A 26,552-nucleotide genomic window follows, 5' to 3' on the forward strand; every position below is an offset into this window, starting at 1 on the left:
TTTTATTATTTAATTTAATTAAACTTAATTTATAAAAAAAAAAATATGTAACATTACTCCCTCTTGTACATGTAGGGGAATTTTGATGGCATAACATTTCACATCCCGAAATGGGCGAAATGGGTGCACGATTGAATGGCTAGTGGCTACAAGTAAAATATTATTTAAATAATAATAATAATAATAATAATAATAATAATAATAATAATAATAATAATAATAATAATAATAATAATAATTTAAAAAAAAAACAAAAAAACTCACGAGTTGCGCCTACTACTACAACTACAAGTACAACAGCAGCAGCAGACACACACTCTTTCTTTCACTTGAGTTACATTCATCAATGGCGGAACCACAATCAACAAACTACATTTCACGAGAAGAACTCAGCAAGCACAACAAACCCCAAGATCTATGGATCTCCATTCACGGCAAAGTCTACAACGTCACCAACTGGCTCCAATACCATCCAGGTGGCGCCTCCCCATTGCTCAACCTCGCCGGTCAAGACGTAACCGATGCATTCCTCGCTTTCCACCCCAACCACGCCTTCAACCGCCTCCAACCTTTCTTCACCGGCTCCTACCTCGCCAACCACAACGTCTCCGAAGCTTCCAGAGACTACCGAAACCTCCTCTCCACCTTCACAAGAATGGGCCTCTTCGACCATAACCGCGGCGTTCTCACTTCTCTCGTCTTCATTTTCATTATGTTCTGTTTATGCGTTTACGCGGTTCTCTTCGCCCAGACCGGCCTGGTTCGCGTTGGCTCCGGCGCTTTGATGGGATTTTTATGGATTCAGAGCGGTTGGATTGGTCATGACTCCGGTCATTACAAGATTGTTAGTTCCAAGAAACTCAACCGGGTTCTTCAAATTCTTTCCGGTAATGTTCTGGCCGGAATTAGCATTGGTTGGTGGAAATGGAACCACAATGCGCATCACATTGCTGTTAACAGCCTCGATTTCGATCCCGATCTTCAACACCTTCCGTTCTTCGTCGTCTCTTCGAGGTTCTTCAATTCACTCTTTTCTTGCTTCTACGAGAGGATCATGAAATTCGATTCGTTTTCTAGGTTATTGGTTAGTTATCAGCATTGGACATTTTACCCTGTTATGTGCTTCGCTAGGCTCAATTTGTTTGCGCAATCTTTCATGTTGTTGTCTTCGAATCGGAAGGTTCCTGATAGAGGAACTGAGATTTTAGGGCTAATTGCTTTCTGGATTTGGTACCCTTGCTTGGTTTCTTGTTTGCCTAATTGGGGGGAAAGGATTTTGTTTGTGTTAGCAAGCTTTTCTGTTACTGGAATTCAGCATGTTCAATTCTGTTTGAACCATTTCTCTGCCAAAGTTTATGTTGGTCCTCCAACCGCAACGGATTGGTGTGAGAAGCAGTGTAATGGTACTCTTGATGTGAGTTGTTCTTCTTGGATGGATTGGTTCCATGGAGGTTTGCAGTTTCAGGTTGAGCATCACTTGTTTCCGAGGCTGCCTCGGTGCCATCTTCGGAAGATTTCTCCCTTTGTTAAGGATCTTTGCAAGAAGCATAATCTTCCTTACAATTGCGTGTCCTTCTGGAAGGCAAATGCTCTCACGATTCGGACGCTGAGGGACGCTGCGCTGCAGGCTCGCGACGTTTCTAATCCTGTTCCAAAGAATCTTGTTTGGGAAGCTGTTAACACTCATGGATGAGTGGCAACTGGCAAGGTTCTTGTTGTGTTGCTTGGCTTTGAAGAAATTGGGAATAATTGGTTGCGAATTGGTTAGAGAGGCGTCAATCCGGTGTGGTTGCAGCAGATTCGACTAATTTACTATCAAAATTGATACCTGGAATGTATGGTTTAATATATTGTTCTCTATCTTGATTCTGCTCTGCACTTCATTCATGCTACAGAGAGTGGAATGTAAGTAATGCTATTATTATTATTCTTTAAAAGCTTCATAATAGTTTGAATTCAATGTGTATTGTAGCACATTATTATGCATGGGAAGGGAATTCATTTGAAATTTGTCTCCTTTCCTTCTTATTGATCGACTAGTTGCTCCTATCAGTTTGGTTATGCAACTTTGTTCATTGTATTGTGAGATTTTGTTATTTATGAAAGAACATCATCATTTTAGTTTTATCATTGTGGAGGCACTTGCATTCTTCCATACTTTGATCTTTTATCAATCTCCAATTGTATTCAAGTTTTTGCATACAAGGACGAGACAAACACAGAGCGAGTTGTGTAAAGAATTTTGGCGCAAAGCATGTGAAGTTGGACCAAGTCTCTTTCTTGCTTACGCATATTTCGTCACGTATCTAATATCTATAATCTATAATTTTATGATGGCACCCTCTTCTCTCAACCAATGTATGGCTTGAGTTGATTGTGTCAAGATGGAAAATGGAAAATGACAATTTTTGTTTATCGGTGATTGTTCATTTCTGTTTTCTCCTATAAGGGCTTAAGGCAAATCATTGGTTGTTCAAAAAACGATTTTGATAGAGCTAATCAAACGAGCGGGCCGACAAGTTCGAATCAGAAAATGACTGGTTTTTATCTTAACGATTCTGCTGAGGAGTGTTGGTATCCGACCAGCTGCTCCGCCCAGATGTGGTGGTGGCAGATACTACTAATCCACTATGCTACCTCTGCCTATCTAGATGCTAGATCTAGGTAGTGATCCGGTGAAGGGTGGTGCCTCAGGATCCAAATACTGGGGAGATTGGGTTTATGGGTAGTGGGCTTTATCCTGGCCCGTTTGGGCGCTGAAAAAAAAAAAAGAGAAAATATCATCTTAACTTGACTCTATTCATACGAATTGATAAGTTAAATGAATTGATCCACTTAGTTTATTTTTTATTTTTCTAAAATGCTGAAATAAAAATTAAAAATACAAGATAATTATAAAAATTTCTATTTAATATCCATAAGAAAATGTTATCATGTATTTATAAATTTAGTCTAAAAATCTAGGTAAAAAATTAATATTACAATAACAAAAAGGTGTCAAACAAGTCAATTGTGTCGCTCGATTCGAATATGCTTAATTCGCAAATTATCTGAGCCAAACCAAAATAAACAATTCATAAAAAAAATCATATTTTTACCTGTTCGATTCGCTAGTTTTTACTTTTTACGAATAGACCAAAATGGCTTGAGTTACGTTTTAATCGTCCAAAAGGTTAAATTAATATAGAATTTAACTAACATGTATCTTAAAAGTATATAATAAATTTATTATTAGTAGAAGATTTTAAATTTTTTTATTTAATAAATATAAAATAAATATATTAAAAATTTAAATTTTTATATTTTTAATAAAAAAATTTTAATTTATAATCTTAACATATATTTTTAAAATACAAAATAGATAAATTCATTAATATATGCTTAATTTTTCAAAGATCATTTTCTTTTTAACTCATTAAAAAATTCACTCACAAATACACTAAAATAAAATAGAATAATAAATAAATAAGAGAGAACGGCGGAGCTGTAATAAACTAATCACGAAGAGAATAAGAGATGATAATCCAACCAAAAATATTTGGAGTCGTTTGTTTTGAGTGTCTTGTCATGTGGTTAAATATCGAGGGCCATTGGACCAAGCACATGCAACTTTTTTACACTTTTTATTTTTTTTGTAATATTCAATCACATGCAACTTGTTTACTTTTTGACTTTTTGTATTCATTAAAAAAATGGTTATTTCTATTTTCTACACTAACAAATAAATATTATTGAAATATCCAACCAATTTGGGATGTGATAACTGCCTCGATGACCATAACTAGTTTCAAACATTTAGATTCTCGGGACAAGTAATAGTTGTTTAAATATTCGGATTTCCATGTAACATCCAACTTTTTTAATTATATTTATTATAGAATACTTAATTAATTAAAATTGTAATAATTTAAATTTTAAAATTATAATAAAAAATAAAAAAATAATGCATTTAAAAACTAACATATTTAATTTAAAATTAAAAAATATAAAAATACTAATTTTAGTAAATTTATAACTAATAATAAATAATTTTTTAAGATATAGTCATAATTAACTCTATATTTATTGAATTTAAATGATCTTTAGTTATATAAAAAAAATTAAAGAAAAAACTAGGTTCATTCATTAAGTTCAGTGCACATAAATATTCAAATTAAAATTAAATTAGGTAGATAAATTTGTTACAAGTTTATAATAAAATATCGTGTTTTAACCAACCAGCACTAACAGTATTTCATAAATATCTCAATCTGTGGTTATTCGATTGACTTTGTTTAAAACTCAGTTTAAAGCTAATTCAATTCTCTATAAATTTGTCTCTAATAGCTATTTTCAAATTTCAAACGTACAAAATATTATAGGGTTGCAAAGAGACGATTTAGATTGAAAATTTCACCTAAACGCGAGCTAGATTCTCCTATCACAATCTGCACATACCTAAGAGACATTTAAGTCATTTCTTTTTCATTCTATTCTCCTTTTTATACATATACAAAAATTCTAGATAACCTATTCCTCTATCTTCTATTATTGCTATTCATATACTTTCTTCATTCCATTATAGAAAAAATCTTTATCATTTCTCAATTCTTTACTCTCACTCTAAATCCTCTGCTAAACTATTCACAAATTTTACTCATATATTATTCTAAAAAATATCTTCTCTAAATTATGCATACTACAGAATATGGAGACTTTCTTTCTATCCAGTCAAAAGATTCATACGTACATCAAAACATACACAAAGTCTAGCGATAGAACAAGTCTCTCTTAGCTAATAAGACATACACAAAGTCTAGCGATGGAACAAGTCTCTCTTAGCTAACAAATCGTGTCTATTTGTATTAGAATATATATAGAAACTTTAATGAAAGTAGGGATTTTATACTATTTTTTTATGTCATATCTTAAATATTTTTTAATATAAATGTTAGCATTGCATGTCATGATATAATGTCTCTTTATTTTATACATATTATGCATCATAATAACCATCTTATGTGCATTAAAGAATTGAGGGAGTGATCTTTCGGTAAGAAAAAGTGACCCCCAAAGACAAGATAATCGAAATGATCATTTGGTAAGAGAAGGTTATTGAATCGAGATTACCCTTCGATAAGGGAAGGTGATTGGCAAACTTTTGGGATAAGAATCTTGGATAAGGAAATGAGACTCAAAAAGACAAAATCTCAAAATGATCATTCAGTAAGGAAAGGTGATTGAATCGAGATGATCCTTTGGAAAGGGAAGGTGATCGACAAACTTTTGTCCCTTTTTTTTTGTAATATAAATTCCCTTCTTATGTATGTCTAAATAACCTTGATTGTAATTTGAATGAAGGGAATGATCCTTCGGTAAGGGAATGTGACCTTCAAAGACAAAATATCGATGTGATCTTTCGGTAAGGAAAGATAATCGATCGAGATGATCCTTCGATAAGGGAAGGTGATCGATCGAGATGATCGTTCAGTAAGGGAAGGAGACTCCTACCTTTTTAGTTTTTATGCCAATTTGAGCTCAATACCTTCCTTAAAAGTTACGAAAAAAATAATGAAAAATATATTAAAAAGTGTATGATTATGATTGTTTTTCTTTTATCCTTTCTATTTGATTTATGATTGTGTTTATTATTCTTATTTCATTCAAATATTCTTCTTTTATCCAAAGATCCTTTCTATTTAATTTATTATTATGTCTATAATCCTTATTTTATTAAAAAATTCTTTCTGTTCTTCTCTTATTTATTTTGTCTTGCTTTATGGTTTATTGGCACATCAAATCAAGATTTATAAATTTGCATTCTATATATTTTAACATTATAGGCATTTTGTTATGAGTCACATATATCATAACATAAGTAAATGAGAAGCATCTAAAAGTTACACCACTCCAACTAACAAAGCCTTTTGAAAATAATAATTAAATAACATTGTATTATTATTGTTTTTATTTTAAAATTCGAAGTGGTTGGAGATAGATATGATGACACTATATAGATAAACTATTGAGAAATTTTTGTTTTTCATCCCTTTTTTTTGTACCATCTTCAGGAATAATGCAGTATAAAACAATACGCTACTTGATTGAGCTAAAAAGATCAGTACATTATAAGATAGTTAGGAGTGGGATATCAAAGACATAGATACGAAACGTTAAGCACTTACCTAAATTCATATTAAGGATGGAGAATAGGCGATTGTTTCAACCATAATTACACAAAATGAGAAAATTAGGATCCTTTGTGTGTCTTATTTAATATTTATTGAGTGACTATGATTATGGTTATGATATTTGTTTTTATTTATTATATAATTATTTAATATGAGTAAAATTTGTTATTATTTTTGTTTTTATAATTTAGTATACTCACTTTCTGTTTTAGTATCACTAAGTCCATTATACTTCCTAATTAGTAACGATTTTTGTGATTGAGGTTTTCACTATTTTTAAATAGTTTTTAAAAATAAAAATTAATTATCTACTGTTTTTATATAAAATATTTTATATAATTTTTTTTAATTTTATAAAATTTGAGTATTAACCACTAATATAATCCAAATAAAATTGAAGGCTAATTTAAAAATATTAGGTATTACACTTATAACTGTCTTAGTTATATTATAATAACTTATAATAGATCTGAAGTTACAATTAACAATTTTGTAAAGGGGAGAAATTTTAATAGAGAATTTTAAAATTATCAATTATATCGAGTCATGTTAAAAAAAAATCATACGATTTTTTTAAAAATAGCATATCAACTTTTTTTTTTTTAAACTAACGGGGTTTAGGCCAAAGAAAAAAAAAACCCAAAAACTGATCCTACGTACAATCTTGAATTAAAATTAGGAGTAAAGATCCAATTCGATTCTTGTCCATTTTTATTAAAAAATAAGATGTTTTTTGTAAAAAAAAAATGGAGGCATTTTGGCTTTTTTTTTTTTTAATTTTAAGATAATACGATTTATCTGTTAAAAAATTTATTAAATAGTAATAAAAATTAGTTTGTAGAGGATTTTATTTGTAATTTGTAAGGTTTTAAACTTCCATAAACTATTAATAAGTTTATTTTTTAAAAATTTCTTTATCGGTGGCGGTCAAGTAGAAAAAGACCATTGCTGAAAATGATGTCGCAGAAAAAAAATAATTACAATACGAAAATCTTTTAAAAGAAAAAAATATCATCGAACAAGAAATGAAATAAGATAATATTAATATTGATAATATTTGTATTGGTGATGATGACGGTAGAAAAGACAACGATAATGATAAAGTATGGTTACACAATAGAAATAATAGAGATAGAAGTGATAATGATAAAGATGAGGAAAGTGGTGATGATAGTAGTGGTTATAATTAGTTATATTATTGAAAAGAATTTTGTGGGATTTAAAACTCCTATAAATTATAAATAAAATCTTCACAAAATTAATTTTCATTAATGTTTAAAGAATTATTTAAGAGAGAAGTTGTATTGTCATAAAATGAAAATATTGAAACTCCAAGTATCTCTTTTTTTTTTTGACAAAAAATATTTAATTCTTTGTGAAAATAGACAAAGGATGGATTGAGTATTTATTCTTAAAATTAGTTTAAGTCAACCAATTTAAATTGATCTAATAGTTAATTTATTATATAAGTGTAAAGAGTTCAAATATTATTTTTTATATATAGTAATTTATTGACTAATAAAAAAATTTTAAAATAGAACTTAGATATACGATAAATTAATTTTTAACCTACCGAATCTGAAACAGATTTATTAAGAAAGTGAAAATCATATTGTTTCTTTAAACTGTGATTTACTAACAATCAGCACAAACATTGGTTTTCCTGGAGTTATGCAAGACGTTTTCTCCCTAGATCTTGATTTTAACTCCAGAATGTCTCTCAACAAAGAAATATGTTCACTGGATCAACTATATATTGTAAAGATCGAAATTCGATCATGGCTGCATCTATCCTTTTTTTTTGTCTATCTATCCATTTATTATTATTATTATTATTATTATTATTATTATTATTATTATTATTATTATTATTATTATTATTATTATCTTTTTCTCCTTTAATAATTCTCAAGGAATTTGTTACTTACTTACTTAACTACAAACACAAAATTCCATAATAATTTGGTACCGGATTTGATGGTCCCAGAATGTTTAGACCATTAAATGGTCCCATAATAAAATATATTTTTAAAATTTTTCAATAACCGCTAAATAGTCCGTTTCTAATTTTAATTACAAATTAACTCCATATATTTTATTTAATTATAAAAATTATTATTTTATTATTCATCTATTATGATAAAAAAACAATAACAATAACAAATTAGATCTTTCATTGATTGTAATAATTTTTTGGCAATTCCAATCGATTAAAAGTTTATCTTTGATCCATTACATCCGTCGAAAATTTTGAAATCGTATTTCTTAGAAAATCAATCGATTGGATTAACAAAACAATCAATTGAATGAAAACGATATGAAAATTGATAATGGCGCGATTAAAAATTCAATCAATTGAATGCAGAAAAAAATTTATTTACATCACATTTCAATCGATTGAATGATCATACCAATCGATTGAATTGGAATATACCATTAGTCACGTACAAAATTCAATCAATTGTATTATCATACCAATCGATTAAACCTTCGTATATCATTTTAATAGCGGCCTTCAATCGATTGAGTAATATAAACAATCAATTGAATTATAAAAAATTCACATTCTAGTCATCGTTCAATCGATTGGGTAATATGACCAATCGATTGATTTTTGCGAAAATCATACTACCTTGCAACTTATGGTAACCTGAAGTCCAATCGATTAAGTTATGGAAAACCTGAAATTCAATCGATTGTTTTGTTAATCCAATTAATTGATTTTCTAAGAAACACGATTTTAAAATCCTCCACGGATGTAATAGATCAAAGATAAACTTTTAATCGATTGGGATTGCCAAAAAGTTATTACGATCAAGGGAAGATCTAATTTGTTGTTGTTTTTGTTTTTTGGTTATTAATAAACATAATAGATGAATGATAAAATAATAATTTATAAAATAAAAAATAATTTTTATGATTAAATAAAATATATGAAATTAATTTGTAATTAAAATTAGAAACAGACTATTTAGCCGTTATTAATTAAAAAATTTAAAAAACATATTTTATTATAAGACCATTTAATAGTTCAAACGTTTTGGACCATCAAATTCTTTGCCTAATAATTTGTTGCTTGCGAGTTCACAACTTCATGTTAGGACGGTATTAATTACAGTTAAATTAAAGACAAACAAAAAAATTATCATTTATAAATTCAAAAATTAAAGATTATTTTAAAGATTTAATTACTCTGTTGGTTTTTATAGTTTTGCAAAATTTTTAATTAGGTCCTTATACTTTTTTCCTTTTAATTGAGTCCTTGCACCAATTTCTTTTTTTAATTGGGTCCCTATACTTTTTTTCCTTTTATTTAGGTCTCTGTACCAATTCTTTTTTTTTTTAGTTGGGTCCCTATAAAATTAAGCCAATTACTACTAAGAGGGACTTAATTAAAAAAAAAATTAGTGCAGGGACCCAATTAAAAAGAAAAAAAGTATAGAGACCTAATTAAAAATTTCACGAAACTATAGGGACCAACAGGGTAATTAAACCTATTTTAAATTAACACTAAAAGTTTTATAAACCAAATTAGATATTGCTACTTTTTATCTCTAAAATTAAATTTTTTTTTTAAATATTCTTAACATTTAATTTTATTCAATTTTGTCTTTAATATTTTCGATTCATTTAGTTTTATCTCTAATATTTTTTTATCTATATTAAAACTAGGGCAATTTACGCAACTAAATTGTTTGATCCTCAATATTACGCAAATACATTGTTTCAGTTTTTAATACGCAAATGCATTGTTTCTATATTTTATGTAAACCGCTACTGCCAGTAGCGGTTTACGTGTGAGTGTGTGTGTGTGTGTAAACCGCTACTGGCAGTAGCGGTTTACGTGTAAGTGCGTGTGTGTAAACCGCTGCTGGCAGCAGCGGTTTACATGAGTGTGTGCGTGTGTGTAAACCGCTACTGGCAGTAGCGGTTTACGTGTGTGTGTGCGTGTGTGTAAACCGCTACTGCCAGTAGCGGTTTACGTGTGTGTGTCTGAATGGGGCTGCCTATATAAACCATAGAGGGACCAAATGTGAAGAAGTAGAGTGTTATTCACAAATGGAGGGAGAGGAAAGTTTTGTGGCTCTGGTTCACTGCTCTGGAAAAATTCAAAAGAGCAAAAGGCATGGTGTAAAATTCACAGATAGAGAACCACTTAGTGTTTTTATCCGATCTTCGAATACGTTGGCGGAGATTAAGCAAAGCATATTACGGAAGCTCGGTGTGTGTGGGACGAAGTGGGTAAAAAAATTATTTTACAAGATTCCCATTGATGTTGTCTCAACTGGTGTGAGATATGAGACCTTCGTGATCGGGTCGGATGAAGACTTGCATGTCTTGTTTCACTGCAGGCGTAGATTTCCGGAGGTGAGGGTAACTGAGCTGTTTGCAAAGTTGGAAGATGGTGTGGATAGCTCAGGGACATCGGCCCCTAATCCTCAGTCGATCCCAGCCGGTGGTGCCTCAACATCGATGCCTGTGGTAGCAGTGGCAGTTCCGAATCCGGAGCCCGAACGTGCTGGGGCTGTTCATGCATATGTTGGTCCTGTTGTTCCTGAATTTGAATGCGATGCCGGACCGGATCGGGTTGAGAATGCACTGTTTGACGATGATTTGGATGAGGAGCCTGTCGATATTGGTGGGGACAGTGATGATGATATTTCAAGAGGCGGACGTTCAGCCCATGGATGTTCCGGTTCTGCAACACAGGAGTACCCTCCCCACCTCTCTTCTTTGAACTTGGAAGCCATCAGCCAACAGCAGAATGCTGATGCAACATTCGAGGGGCAGGGGATGCATGATGGGACAAATATGTCTGAATTTCAGATTGGCCAATCCTTCCAGAGTAAAGAGGAAGCCGTGTTGAGTGTGAAGGATTACAGTATTCGGCGTGGAGTTGAGTACAAGGTTATGGAGTCCGACAACCTGAAATACCAAGGGAGATGCAAGGAGTTTGGTAACGGGTGCACGTGGTTGATTCGGATAGTCATGCGGAAAAGGAAGGGCACATGGGAGGTTAAGAGGTACAACGGTCCGCACACGTGTATGGCCACATCGATATCAAGCGACCACAAGCAGCTTGATTATCATGTTATCTGTGCGAGAATCTATCCATTGGTTCGAGCTGATGCGTCGGTGTCTATTAAGGTGTTGCAAGAGGCCACGGAGGCGACTTATGGATTCATGCCTAGTTATCGGAAGGTGTGGTTGGCGAAGCAGAAGGCAGTAGCGCAAATATATGGTGATTGGGAGGAGTCATATGCAGATCTGCCTCGGTGGATCCTTGGAGTCACATGCACGATGGAAGGTTCGATTGCTCTGCTGAAGACGTCCCTGGTTAGGGTGGGTGACCAAGTTGACGAGGATAGAGTTTTCTTTCATCGGATGTTCTGGACGTTTCCTCCGTGTATTGAGGCTTTCCGCCACTGTAAGCCGCTGATAAGCATCGACGGCACACACCTGTATGGCAAATATGGCGGGACGTTGTTGTTGGCGATCGCACAGGATGGTAACTCGAACATTTTGCCTGTTGGGTTTGCACTCGTGGAGGGAGAGAACGCAGATTCTTGGTCGTACTTTCTATCGAACCTTAGAAGGCATGTCACTCCACAGCAAGGTATTCTCGTGATCTCTGACAGACACAACGGCATCAAGGCTGCATTAGAGAGCCCCGATAGTGGTTGGCAACCCCCCCATGCTTATCGGGCATTTTGTATTCGGCATGTTGCTGCAAATTTTGCCCTCACTTTCAAGGGGCAGGATGCGCGGAGGTGGTTGGTAAATGCCGCGTATGCGAAGACGGAAGCAGAATTTGACTATTGGTTTGATATAATGAGGACGGAGAACCCGGCCATGTGCGAATGGGCAAACAGAATGCCTTATGAGAGGTGGACACAGCATAAGGATGGTGGGAGAAGATACGGTCACATGACCACCAACATCTCTGAGTGTGTGAACTCTGTCTTGAAGGGCACAAGAAACCTCCCGGTCACGTCTCTGGTTAAGTCGACATATCTCCGGCTGGCCGAGTTGTTTGTTGTCCATGGGCAGACGGCAGAGGCACAGTTAGGGTCCGGGCACCGGTTTTCACAGGCAGTAGTTAAGGCCATTGAGCGTAATCTGAAGGAATCGAGGTGCTTCACGGTGACAGTGTTTGATAGGCATCAGCTTGACTATACTGTGGCTGAGACGACTCCCACCGGGAAATTCTCTTTGGGTAGCTATCGGGTTTCTCTGAGGGATCGCACCTGCGATTGTGGATACTTCCAGGCGCTGCACTACCCCTGCTGCCATGCCCTCGCATGCTGTGCGCAGTCACGCCTAGATTGGGCAACTTATGTTGATGGGGTGTACACCATGTCTGAGGTCTTTAAGTTGTATGAGATGTCCTTTTCACCATGTATTCCAGATGGGCTTTGGCCACCATATGACGGGCCGACGGTTATACCCGATCCGGGCATGAGAAGGGCTAGAGAAGGACGACCACGGTCCACCCGCATCCGCAACAACATGGACGAAGCCGACACCAGCCGACCTAAGAGGTGTGGTCTGTGCAGGCAGCCCGGTCATACCCGACGGGTTTGCCCTCAGCGAGGATCTACTAGTGGGATGTAGATTTATCTTTACTTATTTCGTTTGTCGTAGTTTCCGTGATAACAAACGTGTCTACTTGTTATGAGTTTTAAGTTATTTGTTTTTAGTCTTTTCGTTTATCAGTTATGAGTTTTTAGTCTTTTTGTTTTGTCTTGTTAATGATAATATCGGTAGTTGTGTTTCACTTTTCTAGAGATATTGTCCTTAATTTCCATCTTAGCTAATAGATCGATAAAGAATAGACTGTCTCAACATAATCATAAAGTAAAAACTGAACAATATAAAAGTCCTTCCAACAAGAATAAACATAAGGTCCAACGGGCATAAAACATAAAGTAACAAGTACCCAAAATAACAGTCATCCAAATATAAAAAACATAAAAGTCCTAAATCAGAAAATAAACTACATAGCGAGAAATAAAAAACAACAACACATGGTGCTAACCATCGCGATCATCCCTCGCAACATCATGAAAGTCACCAAGGAGATGAGATCCTGTCCCACATCGAGCTGGACGTCTGACTCGAGTCGGTCGGGCTGCCTCCTGTCCAACATCATCACGTGGAGGGTCTAACCCGAACGCGGACTGGGGGGTGCCCCCCATAGTGAACCAAGTATCCAACGGACTACCTGCAGGCACGTTCAGATCTACCCCATACTGACCCTGATAATCATGTGCCTGGTAATGCATCTCCGTCAACTGTGGCTGGTAAGCTCCGGTCTCCATCTGCACATCCGGCATCTGCTGCTGGTAAGACTGGCCACCAAACTGCACATTCGACGTGCCAGCATCATCCCTAATCAACTCAGCAAAGTCTGCATAAAACCGTGGACTGACCAGCTGATCATCTAAATCCATAGTCATGGTCGGTGTGAACTCCGGCATCTGAGAATAAGCTCTGCTAGTGAATGTATCCCCTCCAGCCTCAGTCGTTGCAAACCCACTAACTCCGCCTGCGTGCTGTGTATCATCCGGAGTTCTCCCATGTCTGGCATTAGCCCGACGAACACGGTGATCGACCTCAGGTCTAGCATCTCCGCCTGCGTCATCCTCCTGCATCGCATCATGTAACCACCTCCAATCTCGACCGGTGTCCCTAGTACCAACACGACGGCGTCTCTCAACACGACGGTTGTCCGGCATATCAGGTAGCTGTGATCTGCGTGGAACCTGGGAGGATCCTCTCTGATATGCCTCCGGAGGTATCTGGGTGCCTCTAGGATCGGCAAATGCAGCCCCAGGGCTAAGGAACCGCTGAGCCTCTCGGTACCACCAATCTAGGTAATCTGCAGATGGGCCAGGATCTGCCACTCGCTCAATGGAAATGACGGCATTTAGTCGGTTCTCCCAATGCTCATGCCATTTCTGATAGTAGTGGGGAAACCACCTATCGCCACCCCTACCGTCCTTAGCATGCAGCCAGTCTACGTTCAAAGCATCCTCGGGGATATGTTGTACTCCACCTAGCTGTGGAACAACCCTGTCAACCTGATGCCACTCGATGACCGCAAAGTATATCAAGGCAGTCACGGCTCGCCACATGCGACTGTGCTCCTCTGTAAGTATCTCTGGATGGACCACGGCAAGTACATCAAGCGCGGAGTAGGGCTCCAACACAATCTGAAATTTAAGAACTCATCAAGGACTACAATAACAAGTATATATCTAGTCACGAATAGAGATCAAACAAAAAGTAAAACTCTTGCTGCTATAAAACTTACATCACGAGCGGTCAGTCGATCCAATGCAAGCCGATACCTAATGACCCTCTGCTCCTTTCCATCATTAGGAGGTAAGTAGGCAGACCACCTAAATTTAAGTCATATTAGACACGAAATTTAAAATATGCCCAATAAATTTGTTAAACTTAAAAAAGCATAACCCATACCTTGATGCCAGCGGGAAAGAGAAAACCTCAAACCCGGCCGGCCTAAGAGACGGAAACCGCCAGAATATCCAACTCTGAAGTAACTGGAGCGGGCCCGCAAGATTAGTCACATTTCTGTTCGCTACCCGACACATACATCGGTACAGCCACGCCAAAGCGGCCGAACCCCAGCTATACCTCCCCATGCCATCAAGGTTTGCCACAAATGGCAACCATCGTATATGAACCCGGTTCGCACTCTTGTCCCCAAATAACTGAGTCGATAACAGCATCATGATGTAGGCCCATGCGTAGATGCGGACAGTCTCCTCGCTCGCATCTGGTGGTAGCACCCTAAACCTCTCGTGGAACCATGTAAAGTGTACTGTCATCTGCTTGACCTTATTCGGTGGGGGCCGCTCACCGAATAGGTCCTCAAACCACTCCCAAGCTGGTCGGCCACCCTCCATGTATGTCTCAAACTCACCAAGGCAACCACTCACAGCCTCCCCGTCCACAGGAAGCCCTAGCTGAAATGCCACATCCTGCAATGTCACCGTGCATTCTCCGAAAGGCATGTGGAACGTATGCGTCTCAGGACGCCACCTCTCAACGAACGCACTAACGAGTGGCTCATCCAACCAGAACCATTGGCTATTTAGCCTAGCCAAATGGTACAATCCAGCCCGCTCTAAATACGGGATGATACGTTCATGCATGGGCATATTCTGTTGCCGCCTCACACTGTATATACACCTATTGGGCTGCACAGAACAACAAACGAAAACAGAGTCCAATTAAATTCTCCTATCCTTAAACAGATTTCCATATCTAACCGAATACGAATACCTTAAACCATCAGCAAATTCTCCTATATAATATTTAAAAAAAATTTCCTACTCACGATAGGGAAAATAACAACACAAATAATTTACTTATTAACATCCAGAAATTTTAAAATATTGTAAAGATCTAAAATTTAAAACTTCATATCATACAAATATCCTAAACAAACTATAATAATTCACTAATGTCAACTATCCCGTTCCCTAAACTAAACCAACATTAATTAGCGGGCATAACATTCATTGAATGGAATTAAATTTCAGGTAACTAGGCATATCTATAACTAACAAACAAAAACTAAAAACACTAAACCAAGATTAGTGAACTAACATCCTAGCATGCGAACCCTAAATTCAGGATACAACGACTGATCTATAAATTCTAATTCGTCTACCTAACCTACCGTTTTTCTGACTAAGATATGCAAAGACTAGAAAAAAAATAAATATTAACTAACCTCGTCACCAATAGAACCGGCAATATGCGCAACGCCGTTCAGTCGGTACAGGTTCCTGCCTGCCATGATAACTCGCCAGAAGTCGCCGCTGAGGAACCTCGGGCCCGCTCACAACTTGCTCTGACTTCTCTCTACAATTTTCTCTCTCTAGAAAACTCCTCAAACCTTCTAAACACATAATCCGCGGCTGCAACCACGGTTTATATAGGCAAACCATCACACGTAAACCGCTACTGGCAGTAGCGGTTTACACACACGCACACACTCACGTAAACCGCTGCTGCCAGCAGCGGTTTACACACACGCACTTACACGTAAACCGCTACTGCCAGTAGCGGTTTACACACACTCACACGTAAACCGCTACTGGCAGTAGCGGTTTACATAAAATATAGAAACAATGCATTTGCGTATTAAAAACTGAAACAATGTATTTGCGTAATATTGGGGATCAAACAATTTAGGGGAGTGGATCCTCTCCAGTGGAAAAAAAACTGGATGATATCCAGTGGAAGATCTCACCCTTCATTGTATTCTCTCTCTCATTTATTTCTGGTCCCACTTGAAAAATTGAAGGTGAGAGATTACACTGTATTCTCTCCAGTGACAAAAAAAAATGGAGAGGATCCATTTCCACAATTTAGATACGTAAATTGCCCTTAAAACTACCTCTGCATATTTTTTATTTTGTCTCTAATAATTTTAATCGAGTTAATGTTTAAAATTAATTTTGACACAAATAAAAAATATTAAAGATAAAATTAAATAAAATTAAATATTAATTATTTTTTTAATTCTCAAAACGTGAGATACATAAAACATATTTTATCTTACTTTTAAATAAGTAGATAAGATTTTACCTTGATTAGGACAAAACAACATCAGCATGTGATGAAAACACATTTTTCCTAGGTATATGTGTGGATACACAGACCATGACCTTAAACTTCGCTAATTTGGATCCAATGCTTAATTAGACTCGTTAGTATACAATTATACATACGTGTACTTATTAGTGGATAGTGATTTTCTCTTTTATAAATAAATAAAGTAATTAAAACAAATTATTATTAGTGATTAGTTTATTTGGTAAGCGTTGACAGGGACCAAACACAATAATACACTCTGCTCTACTGCTCTGAATGTTAGATTTAGTTATAGTAACATTCAACAAAAACTCATTTATTTTTTTCCCTTTAAATAAATATAAAAGAAAATAATCAATAAACCAAATTGTGAAGAAACATTCCATTCCCTCAGGATTTTTTATTTAAATAAAAAATTATTTATTTCTAAACATTTTATAAAATTAGAGAAATTCTGGGCATAGGCAACTGAATCATTTCAGATAGTATTAGGTTTACAAATTAAACTACACGAATTAGAAATTATTAATGATAATAATTTGTAATTACTTCTTTTATTATTTCTTTAATTAATGTATTTTATTTTGGAGAGAAAATGAGTAAAGAAACATATGCTACCTCACTCCAATAAGCTTAATTAAAAACCCACTTTTAGTATATTAATAAAATAAAATAAAAAGAGGAGGTATCCATTTTTTTAATAATTGCTATCCAAATTTAATTAAAAAACAATTATCGTGAGAAAGACATGTTATATAAAGATAATTTCAATTAGGGGTGTGCATGGCCCGGTCCGGCCCGAAGACCCGGTCCGGTCCCGAACACTTTAGGGGCTAATTTGATGTGATTTCATCGGGTCTAGGGCCGGGTATGGGTCTCAAAAGTAGACCCGGTCATTATTTTGGGTCGGGTCCGGGCCATAGCTCGGGTCACCCGAAATCGGCCCGGTGGCCCGATCATCATACACAATTAATATTTTGTGTTATTAGTGATGGATGATGGTTATTATTATGTGAAATTTAAGTATTGTAAACCTTAATATTTGTGTTATTAGTCATTATATATAAGACTATAAGTTAATGTTTTATGCTTAAAATGCATAAGACTTTAGACTAATGCATAATTTTGTGTTATTTGTATTGATTTAAATATTTGGTGTTATTAGGCAATATTAATACTGATTATGGTTATACTTTAATTTTAGAGAAGAGTTACTTCTTATTATATTTTTCTAAGTGAATTTTACCATGTCAAATAATGGTTGGAGTCTTGGAAATTTGGATATTTTTACATACTAACTTACAAGAAGGTATCAAGGTAATATAATGTTAACGGCCCGGTTTTCACCCGGTTTTTACCCGGTATAATCGTGGCCCGAAAGTGTATAGGTTTCATCGGGTCTAGAGTCGGGTTCGGGTCTAACAAATAGGCCCGGTATATATTTCGGGCCGAATCTGGGTCACATCAAACCCGGTTTCACCCGGCCCATGCACACCCCTAATTTCAATTCTAATATCACCCATTAAAAACTCATTCGATATGTCATGGTAAACAACATAGGAAATATGAACATGAATATGAATAGAAGAGGAATTTGTGATTTGTATTAATAGTATAAGTTTTAAAAGTTACTAGTAAATAATAATTAATAATAGGGGTTTGCTTGGTTTCCGTTGGATTTAGTTTTAAAAGTGAAACCCTTATTCCACATTATATTTGGTTGTTTCTAAATGAGTCTAATTTGATTGATTTTAATATTACATATACATAGTATATTTTCATTTCTAAAAATATATACTCAGTATTCTGAAAATTGTTCTTGAAAACCTCTTCTATCTTTGTGATGCACTATTGCAAGATAGGGGTATTGTATACATTTTTAATCAATTCAAGTTATAATTGAAATTTAAATTGAAATAAGCCTTTAAAATACATATTAAATATATTTTAACATTATAAAGGGTAAAGTATATTTTTTTTGTCCTTGAAATTTGGCAAAAGTTTTAAAAATACCCTTAAGTTTTATTTTATTTTAATTTGTCCTAAAAGTTTTCGATTTGCATCAAATATACTCTCAACGGCTAAATTTTTAAAAAATTTAACACCAATCTAACAATAATGCATGAAAATTATGCTTGATATGCTTGTGTTGAGAGTTGTTCTTATAAAATTGTTGTTGAATTGGTTTTAAATTTTGTGAAAAATTAGCCGTCAGGAGTATATTTGATACAAATCGAAAACTTTTGGGATAAAATTAAAACAAAATAAAACTTAGGGGTATTTTTGAAATTTTTGTCAAACTTAAAAGACAAATATATACTTTACCCCATTATAAAAATACTTCTGAAAATATATATTTTATAAAAATAGAAATACTATCAGTTAAGTATTTATAATTCAATTGGAATTTTCAGAAGTAGCCAGATTCAAATGAAATAAAGAGAGGTGTACTAAATTCACTAAGAAGTAAGAATAGACTTCACTTCATACTAGGGTGGCAATATGTACCCTACCCGCGGGTACCCAACTCGATCCCATCCGGTCAGGTAGGGTTGCCAACCTGATCCGCAGTGGGTAGGGTAGGGTGCGGGTAGAGTTTTCGTGCGGGTCGGGTAGGGTGCGGGTTGAGCCTCAACCCTACCCGACCAACCCGCACCTTATATATGTATATGTTATATACTTATATAAAAATATATTTTAAATAGATGTTGAACTAAAGACTTCTCGCTAAATACAAAAGATCCTTAGTCATTAAAAGAAGATTATTAATTGATAATTTAATAAACTCTTTTTACATAAAAGTCAGTTCTATTTTAAATTATTATCAAATTATATAATAACGTTGCATTTTTTTTGTAACCCGCGGATAGGGTCGGGTACCCACGGATTAAGAGCGGGTAGGGTTAGAGTTGAGATATTCTCAACCCGCGGGTAGTGTAGGGTTGAATTTATATAAAAATCTCAACCCGCGGATAGAGTTAGGATTGACTCCAAACCCTACCCTACCCTACCCATTGCCACCCCTACTTCATACCGTAAAAGTAAAACTTTCATTCTAAAATCCAAAGTATTTATCCTTGTGGTCAAAAACAATTATTGCGAAAACTTGAATGTGGCCCTATTTTTTTTTTTTCCCTCCCTTTCCTATAAAAATTAGATCTGTTAATTCCATGGGTCAGCCGGCAAACTAAACTTATACCGAACACATGTTTCTTCATTTCAAAGATTGATTGATAACAACTTACAAATCTAGATTGGTTTTTGCATATTAACGTATACTTCTTTATTTAACCTTTATTAATCAATTATAATTATTCTTTAAAATAATATCAATAAACGTGGCGGCATAAAAGCTATTCAAATCCTTCGTCACAAACGACAAAGGTATTCAAAGTAGTGACTAGCTAACCTAAATTTTTTTCCACATTAAATCCTTATGAAAAAGTATAGGGTACCAACATATTATTTGTCAACTTCTGCCAATTCTTATTTATAATTGTGTTTCATGGAAGTGTGTTCATGAATGTGTCTAATAATTAATATATTTTAAATACATATATAAAGAGACACATCCAGAAAATATATCTATAAAGACACTTCTATTAAACATAGCTATAAAAAAGACATTTTTATTAGACACATCCACGAACACACTTCCATGAAATACAATTATAAATAAAAGTTGGCAGAAGTTGGCAGATATGCTGTTGGTAACGTAGCGGAACCGAATCCTTATTGTTTAGCTTAGAGTTTGAGTTTCTTATGGGGATAATATTAAAGATGTTTGGGGTGCAGTTTGGATCGGTTTTGAGTAAAAAATTTATTTGATCTTAATACTAATTTATTTGAGTCAAGAATTGGAGTCAAAACTAAATACATCACGTGGTTAAATGTAAACACGATACAAAAATGTGGAGTTTGGAGACCAAGACAAGACAAGATGTAAAGAGACCACTATAAAGATCCTTCAGAGTGGTGGCCTGAAAAAGAGGAAGAACTAGATCGTAGTCAAGATTCTTCAAGAATAAGTCTATCATATGGTCTATAAATAGAAAAAATTAAAAAAAAAATGGGACTTCAATAAAAAAACACTAAATCATCATACAAACTCTACAAAAATTCTCAATCTCAATGATGCATTAAAAGATATGAAATGCAAGTGCATGTAAGTGTTAGGATTTAGAAGTCTATTTTATTTTATTGTCTTTTTTATTAATTATTTTGTTTAAATATTTAATTATTATTTTGCTTTCTTTCAATTTTCATTTCAATTTTATGCTTTTGTTTATTTAAAGTTTTTATTTATTTTCATTTTATTTGCTATTAGTAGTTTGAGATAATTTATTTGACATTAATACTAAATAAATTTTAAGTCGAATTCACTTTTTTTTAAAAGAGTCTGTTCTCCAAATTAAAATTTTGATATAAACTTAATTCAATATCCTGTGTTGAAGTTACCAAAAATAAAATGAAATAGAATAAAATCCGTTTATTTACACACTTAAATCTGTTTAATCTGCTAAAAAATAAGTTGACATAAAAAATTGAATTCGTTAAAAAAAAAATCTAACTCATTTCGTTTAATTCGTAGACATGGGCAGAATGGAGGTGGGCAATTTAATCAAAATAAAAAGAAATTCTTTTGTCTAGTACTTATACTTTTTTTTTGAAAATAAATCTATTTTAGATTTATTTTCAAAAAAAAAGTATATAAAAAACATAAGTTCCAAAAACCGAAAATGATAAATGGTACGAAGTCATCCTGATCACCTAACTCTCTTTCTAGCCCCAAAATAAATACTAAATAAATAAACTAACTCTGTTTAGGTTAACTCCTTAATAAATAGAATTTAATTAATATATATTTTTTTATATACATAATAAATATATTATTAATAAAAAATTTTAAATATTTATTTTTATAAATATAAAATAAATATATTAAAATTTTAAATTTTTTATATTTTTAATAAATTTTTTTATTACTTTATAAACTTAACCCGTATATATTTTTATGACACATGATAAATAAATTTTAATAAATATAATGATTCAATAAATACTGAAACAGATCTATTTTGAGTGTAAAGTGTGAATATTCAGGCTCCGTTTGATTACGAATATCTAATTTATTATATTTTTTATATAAAATAATTTTAGAAAAAAAGATAATTATAAAAAAATAATAGAAATAATAAAAAATAAATTATATTATTTATTATTATTTTTATATCATTTCTATTAAAAAAGACTTAAAATATATTAATATAATATTTTTAAATACAATATTTATATCTATATTTTATTTATCAAATATAATTTTATGTAGGTATCTTTTTTTAATGTTCTATACCTATAAACAAAGAATTTTGATAAAACATTTAACAATTCTTGAATTTTAGAGATAACTAACTCCCATACACATAAAATCAAGAGAACAAACTAAACATGTTAAATATAACATTACTAATGAAGTGTCTGTGCGATACGCGGGTATGATAAGTTTAATAAAAAATATTTAATATTAAAATATTATTAGATTAAGTACCTATCATAAACCTTTTATATTAAATTAGATCATAACAATAAAAATATATTATTTTACTTATTAAAAGAATGTAAGAGTAATAACTAAGAATACAAGTAATTATTGTATAAATAGTATTATTCTATTCTATATTATCATTCATCACATAAAGAATGATGTCAAATGAAATAGAAACAAATGAATTAAATATGTATTAAATATTAAGTTAAAATAATTATATAAATATAAAGAAATAATCTAAATATTGGATGAATATAATTTATTAATATATAGAAAGTATAATTTCAATAGTTGATTTTTTTTATATAATGTTATTTAGATTATTTTTTATCAATAATAGGCTTATTATTGTAATTATTTTTTTAGTAAAAGTATATAAAGAGTACATAGTATATAAGGTGTAATAACTCAACAAATATTTTTTAAGGAGATTTTTCATTCTTTTCAACAATGAGAATAACTTATTTTTTTTCCATTTCTTAATCCCTTCTAGTTCATCAAATCATCAACATCACAGCTTGAACATCTTAGAACATGTTTGTTGAGTTATTACACCTTATATACAATGTACTATTTATGTACTCTTACTAAAAAAATTACAATGGTAAGCCTATTATTGATAAAAAAATAATCTAGGTAACAATAACAACAAATTGAGTTATTTATTTTATTTTTTTATATGTTAAAAAATATTTTTAAATATTTATTTTTTTGTAATATAATTAAATATCAATATAATAAAAGGAGATTAATTTCTCATTCCATATAACATGTATAAAATTTTTTATTCATAAATTAAAAAAATTAAACCATGACCGACTTCACGCAAAAAATATAATGTAATTTTAAAGGACATACACGATCCTTACATGTGTTCCAAAATATTATAGCACAAGTGTTGTTATAATTTTACAAATGATATGATCCAAAATATTGTTATAACAACCTTCATTCCCACTTCCACTTCGTTAGACTGACTAGTCCTCTCCACTTCTCTCTCATTGCTTCCTCATTCACATTTCTAATTTTAGTTTTTCTTTTTTCTTTGTTACTCTCACTCTATTCTAATAGAGGATTTCAAGTTAGTGAATTCCACGATGTCAATGCTCTCAGCTAGTGAGAATAACAAACGAAGAAGGAAAATTAAGATCAGAAATGTGAAAGAAGAACAGTGAAGAGGACTAGTTGTAATTAAGGTTATATATTAAATAGTATTTTATCTTGTTAATTAAGTACTCCTGAAGTATTCTGGTGTATATAGATGGTTAGATAGAGAATGTTTATTAGGGTTAGGGTTTCTAATATTCTTGTATATATATAGATAATAGTAATGACAAAGATAATACAGCTTTTCATCCTCAACTGTCTTTTTCTATCTTTCCAGAGCCTCCCTCTCATATGGTGCTTGCTACACTATTTTACTATTCAACTTTGCACGTTTGAACAAAGTTTTGTCATGCTGCGGTTAGTGTAGAGCCTGCAAAAAAGTGTGAATCTTTCACCGCATATGAGAACTTAGTGAGAGTAACTCGTGAAAGGTAGATCTGTCCGATTTATTTATCAATGACAACAAATGAGGCAGAGGTGATGAATCCAGATACGCAAAGTCACTGCAGCAGATTTTCAGAAAGATGATGGCTCAGTTTGAACAACATTCTTCAAGTTGTTACTACCTTCACCCAAGTGAGACACCTGGAATCGCTCTCACAACTACTCCACTGACCATATTGAACTACCACACCTGGCTGGTCCAGATCTATGTGGATCTGTCTAAAATCGAAGAATAAAATTAGATTCATTGATGGCACGTTACTCAAACCAGCTCCAACCGATGATTCGTATGATGCTTGGGATCGTTGCAACACGTTTGTGCTATCATGGCTACATGGATTATTGAGTCCATAAATTTTGCAAAGTGTACTGTGGTGGGACAATACACACGAATTGGGGAAGGACCTCAAACATCAATTTTATGAGGGTGATCTATTTCGAATTGTTGAACTTGAGGAAGATCTGTTCAGCACAAAGCAAGGTGAGTTATCCATCACCTCTTACTATACAAAACTGAAAGGGATCTGGGAGGAAATAGACGAATTTAGACCCATACCAACTTGTGCTTGCTTGAGTAATTATAGCTGTGGATTAGACATAATGAGGCAATATAGATTGCAGTCTTATATGATTCGTTTTCTTAGAGGTTTAAATGACCAATATGCAAGTGTGTGTTCCCATATTATGTTGCTTAAGCCCCTTCCAGATGTGAACACTGTTTTTTCTCTACTTCTTCAACAAGAGAGACAAATGATGCATCTCATCAAACCAGATTTTAGAATGTTAGTGAATGCTGTTCACACTAAATCTATAGGTGAAAGAGAGCATATCAGATTAGCCAAGGCAGTGTCAGAGGAAGAGGAAGAGGAAGAGGACGTGGTAAAGGTGGCAGAGGTATTCTAGAGGAGCTCCCAAACTTTGCTCTTATTGTAGAAAATAAGGTCACTTAGTGGATACATGTTACCAGAAGCATGGCTTTCCACCATACCTGCAACCAAATCACTCTAATGGAGTACCTCTTTCAGCTAATTCAGTGAACTCAGTGGTAGTTGCGAGTAATGTAGAATGCAACCCCACAGTTATCCAAAATGAAGGCAAGATCAGTTTGGATGAGATATTCTCGGATAGACAGAAAGAAGCACTTATTGCACTATTCTAGCAACATAAAGAACCTCTTCATGATGAAATTTGGCAACAATTCATGCTCCTTCAGCCGGTATATTTCATCTCATTTCTCTTTCCGATTTTGAATTGAATTCTCAAGATTGGATTTTAGATACTGGAGCAATTGCTCACATTTGTTTTAGTATTAAACATTTTCATTCTATTAAACACATTAATCCAGTTAAAATTATCATGCCAAATGATTCACATATTGTTACAACTTTATGTGGAACAATTTTCTTCTCAGCTAATTTTTATTTGATTGAGGTTCTATATGTACCAAGTTTTAAATGTAATCTCATTTCTATTTCAAAAATTACTGATGCCTTATCTTGTTGTTTTATGTAATGCTCAAGAGCGGCCTACCTTGAGGATGATTGGAATTGCTGATAAAAAATGAGTGCTGTATACAATAAATACTCAAGCAAAGATGGCTGTTAACTTTAGCAAATTAGAAGAAAAGATTTTGAATATTATGACAGAAGAACAGGACACTTCACACACTTCATAGAGTATTCTTTGGCATTATAGGTTAGGCCATATTTCGTTTAGTAGATTACAACAATTAAAAAAAATGCATCCATTCATCTCATGTCCAAACAATAATGTACCATGTGATCCATGTCATTTTGCAAAATAAAAGAGGTTACCTTTTTTTGAATAGTTTGAGTAAATTTGAATTTTCTTTTGATTTGATCCATGCTGACATTTGGGGCCTATTGCCACAGCATCTATTTCTGGTCATAGATATTTTTTAACCATTGTTAAAGATAGGAGTAGGTTTACTTGGATTTTCTTTATGAAAAATAAATCTGAAACTCGCTCTCTTTTAGAGAATTTTGTTGAAATGATTTATACACAAAAGGAAATCATGGTAAAAGCCATTAGAACTGATAATGGCCAGGAATTTTTGATGATTTCTTTCTATCAAAAGAAAAGAATTTTACATCAAAAAAATTGTGTGAAAATACCACAACAAAATAGAATTATTGAAAGAAAGCATCAAGATATTTTAAATGTAGCTAGGGCTCTCATATTTACTTCTAATCTTCTAAATTGTTTTTGGCATTATGCAGTGGCTCATGCTATTTACATAATTAATAGAGTACCCCAAGTTACATTTAAACATAATCCATATCAGATTCTTAATGGCAACATTCCAGAATTAACATCTCGAAAGATTTTTGGTTGTTTAGCCTTTGCTTCTACTTTATATGCTCATCGAAAGAAATTGGATCATAGAGCACGAAAGTGTGTCTTTTTTGGATATAAATCAGGAACAAAAGGCTATATTTTACTTAAACCAAAGAAGTTGTTATTTTTCGAAATATTGTTTTCTATGAACCATATTTTTCTTTCAAAGAGATTTTGTCTTCAAATGATCAATCTTGAGGCACTAAAAATTTGTACTCTCAAAATATGTACTCTCAAAATTCTAATATTTCTCATCTTGAAATAAATTTTTATTCAGATCTTTTTTGTAGTAG

General features: G+C 33.3%; 2 protein-coding genes across 2 annotated transcripts; one reads left to right on the plus strand and one right to left on the minus strand.

The window, feature by feature from the left end:
• Positions 1 to 275: 275 nt before the first annotated feature.
• LOC107605498 (acyl-lipid (9-3)-desaturase) lies at positions 276 to 2,132 on the plus strand. The gene has a single exon (XM_016307391.2). The coding sequence runs from the start codon at positions 347 to 349 to the stop codon at positions 1,691 to 1,693; it is 1,347 nt and encodes a 448-aa protein (XP_016162877.1). The 5' UTR covers positions 276 to 346; the 3' UTR covers positions 1,694 to 2,132.
• Positions 2,133 to 10,365: 8,233 nt separating this feature from the next.
• On the minus strand, positions 10,366 to 16,002 carry LOC148563111 (serine/threonine-protein phosphatase 7 long form homolog). The gene is made up of 5 exons (XM_088492046.1): positions 15,937 to 16,002; positions 14,655 to 15,397; positions 14,488 to 14,575; positions 13,974 to 14,386; positions 10,366 to 10,588 (listed from the first exon to the last, which is right to left on the minus strand). The coding sequence occupies exons 1-5, from the start codon at positions 16,000 to 16,002 to the stop codon at positions 10,366 to 10,368; spliced, it is 1,533 nt and encodes a 510-aa protein (XP_088348172.1).
• Between the last annotated feature and the right edge of the window lie 10,550 nt (positions 16,003 to 26,552).

This window comes from Arachis ipaensis, chromosome B6, assembly GCF_059453495.1.
Source record: "Arachis ipaensis isolate K30076 ecotype BB chromosome B6, ASM5945349v1, whole genome shotgun sequence".
NCBI classification, from domain to species: domain Eukaryota; kingdom Viridiplantae; phylum Streptophyta; class Magnoliopsida; order Fabales; family Fabaceae; genus Arachis; species Arachis ipaensis.